General features: G+C 35.2%; 1 protein-coding gene across 10 annotated transcripts in view; it reads left to right on the plus strand.

Moving 5' to 3' along the window:
• The window catches only part of Grm7 (glutamate metabotropic receptor 7), an 808103-nt gene that overhangs the window by 744696 nt on the left and 50397 nt on the right, over positions 1-13010 (plus strand). For 4 of the 10 annotated variants that reach the window (XM_063260313.1, XM_063260315.1, XM_003473460.4 and 1 more), the window contains 2 exons: positions 1827-2073; positions 7726-7817. The exons of 1 other annotated variant lie outside the window; for it this stretch is intronic. In XM_063260313.1, coding sequence (XP_063116383.1) covers positions 1827-2073; positions 7726-7796 — 318 coding nt within the window. In that variant the 3' untranslated portion in view covers positions 7797-7817. Of the gene's footprint in view, positions 1-1802; positions 2074-7725; positions 7818-12039; positions 12103-12206; positions 12354-13010 lie in introns of those variants that run through there. 5 more of the 10 variants (XR_010051296.1, XR_010051297.1, XR_010051298.1 and 2 more) reach the window with 4 other exon arrangements.

Consider the following 13010-nt stretch of genomic DNA (forward strand, 5'->3'; position numbering starts at 1 on the left):
AAAGATGAGCTTCTGAGATATGATCTAATTAAAAACCAAAAGGATCATTAATTTAACATTTTTTTCTATTTTTCATTCATTATGTATTATAGAGTGAGCAGCTGGTAGCTCCTATTAACCATTCAGAGGCATACAAATTGAAATTAATCTTGGCTAGAAAACTGTACTTCTTCCAGATGAAATGTCAAAGGTACTTTTGATTCTACAGGGCCTTCAGTGAATGAATTAAGATCAGAAACACCTAGGCAGTCAATAGATCTAATAGAATTTCTTGCATATATAGAGAAGGGATTTTTGACCACTGAGACATAAATAAGGAAAATGTGTCAGCCATCTGATCCAATCTGCCACATACATAGCAAGTATCTACCATTTTCCTGTAATGCAGACATAATAATACCCTTGAGAGAGAGATTTTGACTTCATGGAATTTAAGGGGAAATGGAAAAATAGTAGGCATATATTACAAATACTAATGAGGTAAAGAAAACAACACTTTGAGGGTATATAAGTAAAGAAGCTGGTCTAGATTTGACAGTAGTTTGATATGGATATTCAGAGAAGTGGAGAAAGAATTCATACAAAGAAAATAACAATTTTTAAAACTAGTATGTATGCAAGTTCTATAGTTGAAGGAGCACAGTATATTTAGTACTCAAAAGATCTGTCATTCTGATTTAATCCTAGGGTAGTAGGATGGGAAATCAGGGAGGTAAGAAATGGTAGAGAATTGGTCAAGCAAAACCACATAGGACCTTGTAAACTCCATTAAGCATGAGAACTTTTATCCTCAAATCAAGGAGTGGGACAGCAGAGTCAAATATATTGCCAAGTAACTGTACTTTTCACAAGCATAAAATTGATGTTGGCTTGTTCAGTTTAATCTAGCCTTTTGAAGTTATGCAAAGCGTCCTCTTCATAGGAGAGGCTTCAGATCAAAGTAAGGCAAATCATAAACAATTAGGTCAAGGCAAGTTACCTGTGTTTTCCCCTTTCTGCTTACACAACTCCTCATCGCCTTCAAGCATCAGTGTTTCAAATTCACAGTCAAGTCAATGACTTACACTGGACAGGAAGTGAACAGTTGATCTAATTTTTTTGAGGAAACAAAAGGAGACAAGGACAGCTATAGAAGCACCATCCAAACTACAAATAGCACAAAGCCAGAATGAGCCTTTGTTCTTTCTTTCAGTAATTTGCCAATGGAGAGATGGTGGATAGGCCCTACTGCTGGGTCTTGGCTTCTTGCCCTTTGTGTTTTTTGAAATAGACTTACACAAGAGGGTCTTACTTTTTGAGGAAACTTAATACAATGTTTTGTAGCTATGGTAAGGTATACTGCTTTTGAAAAACAATATGAAAATATATTTATTAATATAGATATTTTTTTCAAATAAGGTTCCATAATATTGGCAAAATAATTCATAAGCTACATTTTAGTAGTTTTATATATATATATATATGATAAAAAATTATGTCTTTCTCAACATTACAAATTCCTATGATCTTCATGTCTTCAAATTTAGCTGTCATGCTGATTAAAAGTATTTCAATTTAATTTAAGGTCTACCCTGAACTTCAGTGTAGCAGGATTTCTCAAAGCAAGCATGCATGGGGAATTACCCCCATGACATTCCATCAGTTAATACATGCATAAATTTTCCAACAAACAGACCACAGTCTCTTTTCCACTTTTATTGAAAGGCCCTTAAAATTTCTATGTTTTCCCTCCTAGCCACAGTCATTGCTGACACCACTGTAAGTGTTCGGGACCCCTTCTGCAGTCATTTTATTTGTAATAGTGCCTTGTGTGTTGTGTCTCCTAGCTCTACATACAAACTACCACGCTTACAATCTCCATGAACCTAAGTGCATCAGTGGCTCTGGGAATGCTATACATGCCGAAAGTGTACATCATCATTTTCCACCCTGAACTCAATGTCCAGAAACGAAAGCGAAGCTTCAAGGCAGTAGTCACAGCAGCCACCATGTCATCTCGGCTGTCACACAAACCCAGTGACAGACCCAACGGGGAGGCAAAGACAGAACTCTGTGAAAACGTAGATCCAAACAGTAAGTAACTCTCCTCTCTTTTCATTTTACCATCCTTCATCAGGAAACTCTAGGAAATGTGATGCGATGCCTCTTCTGGATAATTACTGTGATCCTTCTTGTCTAATTCACTGAGTTACCCTAGTGGATGCTAACTTTTGCTCTTCCAAGTTTGACTTATTCCTGCCAACATTTTTGTTTTGCTCCATGTTGGTTTTTTTTAACAAAGCTTTTAGAAGTTCTACTTGAGATGTGTGAACTTTCCCTTGCCTTGCACTTTGCTACCAAACTTGACAGTTGATATAAACATTCCTTTCAGATTGTCCTTCTTATTTGCATCTTTTCTGCTAAGGACCAACTTCCTGTTAAGAAAACAACTTTTCTTAAGAAAAACAACTTCTTGCTAGGGAAACTTCTCTATCTACTGAACTATAACAGTAGAAATGCAAGTAGAATGTTTAAGAATTTATAAAGCATAATTTTCCACTGGTATATGAACGTAGAGCAAGTTGTTTTTTGATGTTGTAACCTTCAAGAAACAAAAATACCCAATATGCTGGATAAAATTGTCTAGCGCATAGACTTTAGTGACATCACCATATGGGGGATAATGTCACTTGCCGTTGCAAAAGAGATTCATTCTATAAAAGATAGACTCAGTGGTGGGATTAAGGAAGAGATGCTAGAGTTGAGAGGCTATATAGCATATCTGCAAACCATCATAGCCTTCACTCATACCTGCAAATGACCCCAAATAAAATGGGCATAGATATATCACTTTATAAACAACCCAGTCCCAAGCTCAGAGACAAAATGTATGTATTTCTCAATCGCTAATGGTACTAACAATACAACGGTGAGAGTGCATTTCAGATCATAAACATGTAGTTCTAGGATTTGCTTTGTCAGTTCCATATAGACTAAGAGGCTTCAATGTTCATTATTATTCCTGTTTTTAAGATAGAGGAGGCTTTGGTTTATTCATGAAGTTATTAACAATGTACTATTTTTCAGTTATGAACTAAAACTTATTGTAGCAAAAGGCTCACTGCAGTACAGAAGAGAGGCTACCTTGATTTAGTCATAACCAGTACTACACAAAGACTTATGGTCACTGTTCATCTCCACGAGTAAGTGGTTACTTGAACAATGACATGACATACTTTCAAAATAAGTAGACAAAGTGGATTAACTGTCACAGTGGGCTTCACTTTGAATTTTCAATAGAAGAGATTTTATTGAATGAAAAGGCAAAAGGAAGAAAAGTCATCTTCTGAGACAGGGGAGAAGCAGAATGAATGTGTAGGTTCTGCTGTCCCCAGAACAACCAGACAATCAGAAGGAAGAGAAGGGGATGGTGAAAAGCCATGGCATTCACTGTGGCACAAGAAGAGATTTTGAGTGGAGACAGCTTGAGTTCAAGCCCAAACCATTGCATTTATCAACTGTATGGCTTTAAGAGTACTGAATTTTTATAAGTCTCAGCATTTTAATGTATAAAATGGAAGTAATAATACATGTCATAAGTGTGTCATAAAATAGTATATCAATGAAATACTAACTTCTTCTAGAAGAAGCAAAAAGCTTTAATGTAAAGTACATTGCAGTGTGACTGCTTAAGTAAATATGACAGTGCAGTTAAAGACAGATGGGACACCATGAGGGACATTAAACTGAATCCATAAAAATTTTTCATTATCATATGTATGCAAATATTTATGCAAATTTCCATAATGATAAATATTCTGATATATTTATACTTCTGTAGTTTGTTTTTTACTATAGGATCTCATATCAAAGTTGCGTTTTATGTAACTTTTATCTCATAGCTATTCCAACAAGTATTTTTTTTTTAATTTGGTACATTCACATAGACTCACACACATGCATACACGCACACTTAACTACACATTGCTCCAAATAATTAATAGTCAATATAGTTGCTAAAAATGTATGCATTAAATGTATGTATTAAAAGACCAAACTATAAATTTTGAATTGAACATTTAGTTTAATGCTATACTATTTAGAATCACTAACTTTCAAACTAGTCTTACTTTTGGTAACTTTTAATGATTAGGTTCAATCATTGTTGAGGTATTTCAGGTTATGACAGTGGTTGTTAAAATAGTAACATTAATACTAATGCTGTCATTATTGTCCTTTAGAATATATAGGCATGAATAATACTTCATGCTTTGTTTATAATGGCTACTTACTCTCCACAATGAATCTATAGACTAGGAATTATTGGATATTATTTTGTTTTACTGACTAAACTTAGGTTTAGAGAGCTTATGGGACATTGTCAAAGTCTACATCTTGCTAGCAGTCCAGGCTGCACTAATCCAGTTCTGCCTCCTAAACTCACACTTATTCTGCTTTGCTCCTCTGTTTCTTCAAAGATGAGTGAAATGTCAAAATCCTAATGCAGAAATTACCTGCTTGGCTCCCTTGTTTGTTAATACAGCTTGTGTGTACAGAAAGTAATGGAGATAATGTCTGTTGAGAGATCCTTCAGATAAACATAGTAGAATGTATTGTTGCTTATTGTATTGTTTATGCACAGGAGTAACCAGCACTCAAAAGAAGGCTGCCCAGGTAGAGACTTCATCTTACTAACTGAAAATTTCAAATATTAAATAATCTGTTTCAATCACAATAATGATTCCATTGGGAATTCATTGGTATCTTTCCTTAAGAGGATTTTCTTCTTTGGTGGTGGGAGTGGGGGTTGCTGTTTTTGTGTTTACACAGAGCCAAGATAAACCTTACAGGAAAAAACAATGAAAAGGAAAAAATAGACCCTTTGCATTATAACCAGTCTGAAAAATGTTTAAAAAATTCTTTCAGCACTTTTGGCACTGTGTGGACATTTCTGCAAAACACTCCAAAGGCTCTGACTAGATATTGGCTGAACCATAGAAAGAGATTCATGTACCTCCAAACACTGGGGTTTCTGATGAACCAGGCCTTTGAGATCCCAGAGCAGAATGTATGCATCTTATTCTCAGCCAAGTTATCCAACAGCACTTTCTGCAATGGAAGTCATGTTTCAGACCTGTGCCATCCAGTAGAGTCAGCACTGGCATGGGTGGCTCTCATGTATTTGAAATGTGATTACTCAGCTGAACAAAACATTTTATTGTATTTTGCTTTAACTAATTTAAATAGCTACCAATGCACATGGCTACTGCATTAGACAGCATCATTCTAAAAGTTACTACAACTTAATAAATAAGGATTGCATTCTTAGCCCCCATTGGCTATGATTCCCACAATTTTAGCACTCATGCTGATTTGAGACAAACTCGGTTTAAAAATATGTAAAAAAATGAGATAAGAAATGATGCAAAATTCCTTTAAAATGATCCTAAAGGTGGGATCACACACGTGTGAATTAGATATTATAGAGAGCATTTATATTTGCCAACTCAGTCCTCGGTAATGCAAAATCGATAGGAAAAGAATGGTGAAAAATTGAATTAATGAAAACAGAAGACTATTCTCATGCTAGGAAGAAATGTAACATTCTCAATATGGCTCAAATTAACTCCAATATCTGGACTTTGGCAATGGGGACAAAGGGACAAATCAAATTCAAGCTGCCTGGTTAAAAACAGACAAAAACACAGACCATGCACTTAAAAAAAATAATCTCTCTTCAATGGAGTATTCCGTGCACTATAATCTGAGGGAGGGTATCTGAGAAGAAAGTCAAGTTTATAGTATGAACTACAAAGTAAATAATGGAACAGGAATGTCTTCTTATCATTGTTGGTCACAATGTATTGCAATCTTCAGTGTTTTCATTTTTAACAGCTCTGTTCCATCACTGCAGTTGCCACCTGGTGCATGCATGCTTGTACTCATCCAACTCCACACTACAGCTCCTTGTCTACATAAAGTTAAACTTGCTTGTTGGCTTAATGGTTGGATATTAAAACATCACTGGTACTGCTTTATTTTCCTCAAGGAGTTGAATTTTCCTTTTGGGTTTCTTCTTCGGTTATATTCCACTGTTTGACAGAAAAAAAAAAAAAAAACTGCTTCCATATGGGACTAACAGTCAACCTTTTCAAAATTTTAATATTATCTGTGTGATACTGACATATTCAGGTGTTGGCCAGTGTTTACTGGTCTCTGCCTTCAGATTGAAAGGCAGCAAGCTCAGAAAGCAGAATACATAGCTCAGTCAAAATTTCTGAATTTGCATCTATACAAATGAGATTTCCGTCACTGAGAGTTCAGAAATACCTGATGTCATTTGGAGAGTGTTAGATGATTCCTGCTCAATAATTCTTTCTAATAAGCAAGACATGTCAAAACTTTGTTTCTCTCACCTGGCTCCTGAATTTGGCATCTTTCCATCCACCATCTACTGCTGATCAGTGTGCATATATTCATGGTGAACTCAAAGATGCCAGTTAAATAGGAAGGCATGCTTGTGCTTGGGCCGTGGCTATTGCTGGCCATTACACTACTTTCCAAGACAGATGGATACTCTTAAGCAAGAGGCAACATGGCTGTACTGGAATAGGTGAATAACATCATTTGCCTTTCTTACCTGGATTGGTCACATCCAGATAGAGCTCTATGAATCACCCTCTGGTTTCATGCTTTCCTTGGTAAAAGACTGAAGTGCATAATAATAAGAGGCCTAAGCTACTTTTGCGTTAATATGCCATCCATTTTCTAAACTACTGTTTTTGGACAGTGACCAAAACACAACTAATGAGCTAGATACAGTTTTCTGTGGAAAGTTACCAGCACCTAGATAAGGTAGGCAGGTGAACAGCTAGGGACGCTCCCCCTTCTTAGAGGTGGGAACATATGACTGATTAGCAACCCTGGGACAAAGACTGAACATACATCACATGAAAGATGGGATTAAGTTGATGAACACATTTTACAGAGGAACAGATATTAGATAACAAAAATGTGTGCCTCCAATATAAAATATTTAAACATGTTTATTCTGATGCTGCTTTTTGTTTTGCTACCAGATTTACATTTACTAGAAGGAAACTATATAAGTAAAACTTGTGTTGTTCTCAAAGAAAGCAATTATATAAAGTAGAATTGTCAGTATAAGGAAGTATTTGATTAATCAAACAAAACCTCACACTGTTAGAAAATGGATGTGGAAACCAACTTTACATAAGTAACGATGCCTAGAAAATTCTGGAACACACTCCTGTGCTGTGCTAATGTGTGATATTGTTTTGTTTTGCTTCGCTTCTTCATTTGTTTGGACCCCTAACATTCTCAACATTCTGCTACTTGTTTCATGCTTCTGGACTCAACACACAGGTTGATCACCATGACAGTGACTAGGCTGAGTCAAAATGAACGGCAGCAGGAAGCAACACCTCGACCAGCTAGATAAATTATTCGAGGGCTGGTTCCCTCAGCTGTTCCAACTCAAGGAAGTGAAAACTCAACATCCTTAACCCAAGAGGCACCAGTAATCCCATGTTCAGAGGTACCTGAATTGCGGTGAACTGGTCTATGGAACAGTATTGAATCCCCTGGAACAGTGGGCATAATATCTGTGGTCTCTATCGCAGCCTCTTCCCCAAAAAGAAAAATGGTAACAATAATAATAATGATGAAAGCTATATTGTGTGCAGATTTATTTTATACATACCTATATATTTACTTTTCCTGTAGACTGTATACCACCAGTAAGAAAGAGTGTACAAAAATCTGTTACTTGGTACACTATCCCACCAACAGTATAGCTTTTGACTGCTGTCCAAAAGGTAAGAAAATGATCTAATTTTTATTTATTTATGTGTTATTGTCTACACTGAGAATGAAAAATATTTCCGTGAAAATTGTGCATGATTCCCCGTAAGTCTAAGAAATGTTTTTTGCAAGAAGCTCTGTTTGATAAGTTTAGTGCCAGGGGTGCCAGTGGCTGCTGCTAGTGATGAGCCTGCTTTATGTTCCAGAGAACATGCTTACAAGTGTGTGTAGTTTTCTTTTGCCTAAACAGCTAGCCAGTAATTAGAGGATGGGTGCTAGTCACTCTGATACATGCTTTACTTAAAAAACTATCAGTGCTGAGAAATTATTTTTAAATGCATGTTTTCATACCCTGGCAATGTGGATTGCTTGCAAAGAAATAAGGGGGATGTTTCACAAATATAATACATATGTTCTGGTTTATTTTTATTAAATAGACTCAAAGAAATGTATTTTTTCTGGAAATGTATCTATTCAAAAAAACATGAATGGCTGCCCCTACTATCCTTAAATTTTCTTGTTTCATTTTTATCAAAGAATTACTAAATAATACCAAGAGTAACAAACTGATAGCTCAGAGAAGATGCTGAGTTTATGACAGGTGAACTGGGTATGTGAAGAAGATGGCCTAGGATATTAACTGATAAATCATTTATGCTTGCATATTTGGGGGGGTCTTATTAATGAAAGCATACTCCAAAACAATATTACTAACAATATTGTTATCATCTGCCCATTTCAACCTAACCAATATTGTAATACTGTAGAAACAACTCTTGCTTTGGTGAGCATCTTTGTCCAGTTGGAGTTAGGGCATTCCAAACCGTGGGAAATAAACAGTGAAGGACACAGAGTTAAGTTATTATACAAGGCGGCAACTTTGAATCAAATCTCTTCTAATTCCCTCTTTACTTCTCATTGTGTTTATAAATAGCAAGATCTAGCTCCAGTGAGATTCTCAGAATGTAAACTGTAAGATCATTATCATGAGAGGGAAAAAATATTGCCTCATAATGTGAACTTGTCTTTCTCTTCCCTACACCAATGTCATACAACTTTTATCAGATCATTGTTCTATTCCATCCCATCTTTGTTTTCATAATGGTATTCTGAATACAAATAATATCTTTCTCTTTTAATAAAATCCATTTAACACTATAAGACAGGACAAAAGTACTTTCAAAGAGTAATTACATTTCCTGTTGATTTTAGATGGATGCTAACAACTCAGTCTTTAATTTCAGATATATTGTTCACATAGTTACTTCTTTTCCGTATCAGCATGATATGTCCTAGTTTTTAAATAGGGCATTCTTTTCTACAGTGAATATATAACTGTATTCCAGTGAGATTGCAACTTGGTGCCATACAAGTGCTTGTCAAAACACCACAGCTCATCATTTTAACAGTGCTTTTACATGAAACTTCCTGAGAATAAATGAGAAGGAATTTTCCCTGGGTTAAAAAAAAAAAAAAAAGGACAGATCTAATCTCTGTCCATTAAAAATTCTCTTTAGGTCCATTCTAAGCTAATGCTTTTTGGTGTAAAGAAGTATAATAAAAGTATTTTAAGTCTATCTTTCAGTTAAAAGCTAGTATTAGGAGGTAATATTTAGAAATAAATTCAACTTATTACTAGGATTGTCTTGCTATAAAAATTTTGATTAGAGCAAATCTGAGAGATAATTGGAAGGTCTATGAGATGGGTAAATATGACTTAATCATATGGAGTATGAATTTTCTGCCCTATATGACTACATGGGACTTCTATCAGATCACTATTCCATTTTTCCCTATCTTTGTTTCTGTTTGTAGTGGTACTCTGGTCTCATTTCTGATCAATTTCAAAATGCCTTTAAAATTATTAATAAATATCCTATGTAATTACTATTAAAGTAATTGATAATAGAATATGGTTTGTTACATTTATTCAAACAATAGGTGATTTACCTGTTCAGATTAATAATGAGACTGGTCAACTTGGAAGACAAATGAAAAAGTCATTGAAATTTATTTCTATGTGATATTTTCCACAGAGATAAAAATAAACTGTAGATATGAGTGAATTTTGTACAAATGTGCTAGTAAAATCTCAATTTCAACTGCTATGTTCTAGTAAAGGCACTCTATATAATAAGGTTATAAGATACTGAAGGAAACACTATCAAATTCAAACATAGCAAAACCAAATATGAAGGGAAAAATACAATCATGTATATCTTCTGATGAAGAGTACCCTCCTGTGACAGACACTATAATCCTGAACTCAGCATAAGCAATAATGCCTCCATATTATTCAAATATTTACAAAATTTTAACTCTAGAAAGTATTATAAATCTAATTGCATTGATGTTTAAATTCAATGAAGAGAAAAATAATTACATTGGGCATTTTTCACAGGTCAAGAACAGGCTGATGATCACAAGATGATCTTGTAACTAAAAACTTTTAAGAATTTAGTAATTCAGCCCTCTAAATATGGACAAAATAACCCTGAGTTATGTTTTGACAAAGTTTTGTTCTTCTGAACGAGTATATAGATGATAATATTGTTGACATCTTAGTAATTGTTAAGTGGTATTATAAAAAATCTCATGTTTGTAATTCATATAATGGCTTTTTTAGTACTTATAAGCTTTTTGGACCTCTGCAGTGGAAATTTTGTATCATGTTGAGACTCACTTTAACATTCAGTGCAATCTTTGCTTTAAATGGAGACCAGTTCAATTTAAAACTCACTTTGAAACTGACTTTTGCCATTGAATCACCTAGGAAATAAATGAAGCTATAAATATTCCCAGTGTATTTCTTGAGGCCCAAGAGATAACATCATTTCTCTCATTGGGTTGCTATATCAATATGTTTTCCAAAAGCAGTTATCTATCATCCCTGTCCTGTGACAAGAGTTTCATTTAAAGAATAGGAAAAGGTAAAAATGGTCAGTATTTACATGAATTCTTAGCATAGTGGAAATGTACACAGCATGCCCTAAGGTCATAGAAACTATGGCCCACTTTACACATGAGAATTGCCATGTACTATCTAACCAAGATTTGTGAACTTTTAAGACTATTGTTAATTCAAAGAATTGGTTGCTGAGCACCTTTGCTTTGAGCCAGCCCTGACTTGAGCAGAAATGGGGTTCAAAGTGTTCAATAGTCATAGGGAATTGAGATGTGATGGGAAACTTAAAGGTAAGCAATTATAATTCTGAATGGCAGACAGGGCCGTTGGTGGAGATACGCACGTTGTCTGGTTACCAGTGGTGAGCCTCATCCGTGATGTTTTCTGTGAGCTGGGCTTATAGAATGATGGACTCTTAAGCAGCCATTCAAGAAAGACACTTCAGACAGGAAAAGGAAAGTACAGCAAATATGGTATTTTCTGGGACTAGAAATCAGTTTTGTAAGGCTGATATATTAGGGTTGAGACAAATACAGTTTCAAAGGACGACATACAGGAAGCAGCCTGAGAGAGCTGGATTAGTTTTCTTTTGTCTTGTCACTTTAATATAAGGGTCTTTAAAAAATATCCGAAAGTCTGGCAAATCCCAGGCTCTGCGCCAACCCTAGAACCTAATAGACACAAAAGAAGTATTTATGAGTGAATAAATACTTATTAATGAGAAAATAATCTATATCCTGAGCAGGTAAAATTGACTTGTTCCAGATAAAGTATGAAAGGTCAAAAAGACTACTTTGAAAAGGTAATTATTTTACCCTGGTCTCACATTTCAAAAATGTGCTGTAGTTTTTCTGTACAACTACTAAAACTGGTGTCAATGCTAACTCTGCATTTATGTAATGGATATCTTTTTTGATGTATTAAACCATGTATAAAATCAATGAAGTTTTATGCTTATTTCTCTTCTTTCATGTACTATGGATATCTATATACCATTTTCTTTCAAAGGGCACCTGAACTTGAAAGAGTATAGGGGAAAATGGATCCTTTGCTTTAAATGGTTGAAGATTGTAATTTGATAAAACATACAACAATCTAATTAATGGTTTTCTGATTGAGTGCATTTTCTTAGGGGTAGCCACTTAGGACAGATTTTGTCTTTTAGGGTCCAAGTAGTATTTGCATTTTAAAGGAAAAAAATGTCCTCAACCAAATTCAGCTTATCTCTGAAATCTTTCTTCCCTCCAATTATCGTGAATAAGCATCTTCCCAGTACTCAAGTGATGATGACTCTTGTTTCTGCCTATTAAAGATGTATCTCAACTTCGCAGATTTTTTTCCCTGTACAATGGAGCTTCGATACATTTAAAATTAACTTTCTCTAGGATTCAAAGGTAACCATTATTTTTCTTTATGATCTCCATGAATATTCTCATTATTTTTCTTTTCAAGTTGGAGATTAGTTTTGCATTCCCATTATATGTCTGTCCTCTTTCAGGTCTCTTCTGAGGATCTCAGTTTGCTAAAAGAGGGCAGCGGAAATGTCTCTGGAACTTGTTTTTGCTGAACTCAGTGAGACTCTCAGCGTGACTCTCTCGCTGACTCAGCACTTAGAAGTACGACATGATTGAGCAGCCCCACTTTGGTAAGTGATGGTCTATGTGTTGGTTATGACCTTGCATGTGCTATTTTTTTTTTTCTGACCAAGAATGAGGAAACTTGGACTGAGATTCTAAGTCTGGCTGTGATACTTGGGGTAACATACTTTGTTTGCCTCATGAATCAGTGAAATTCTATGAACTCCTCAGATTCCTCTTGTATGTGACAGAAACAAGTTTTCTTTGATGGGAAGTCACATAGATAGGAAAAAACCTCTGTATCAAAGCCTTCGTGTAAAGGCAGTATATATGAAAGGGTATATAAGTAGCACCATTAATCTCTGGTCATCTCTCTCTATTTTTTTTTTTTTTTTTCACTTGAACTGACTTACCTTTCTCATTTGTTTTTATTCTTCTGGTGTTTGCTGCTACATATTTTGTTTCCACAACCCACTGGAGTTGTATGGTATGATATCTAAATTGCCAGTGAATTAGGCAACCTTTGGGCTAGGTTCAAAAGCTCTGTTTTTGGATTTATCACTGTCACCTTCTGACAGGTCATTAATAGTCTTTTAGCTTAATAAAATTGAAAAAGAGAAAGATACCAGTCACTTTAGCAACTATGAAACAATGATCATATCACCTGATACATGAACCATTCCATGGGCTTAACCTTGAGCAATACTGGGCTAGCTGACAAAGTG

Source organism: Cavia porcellus, unplaced genomic scaffold, assembly GCF_034190915.1.
Source record: "Cavia porcellus strain 051 isolate PalLab524CR breed Dunkin Hartley unplaced genomic scaffold, mCavPor4.1 scaffold_13, whole genome shotgun sequence".
Classification (NCBI taxonomy): Eukaryota; Metazoa; Chordata; class Mammalia; order Rodentia; family Caviidae; genus Cavia; species Cavia porcellus.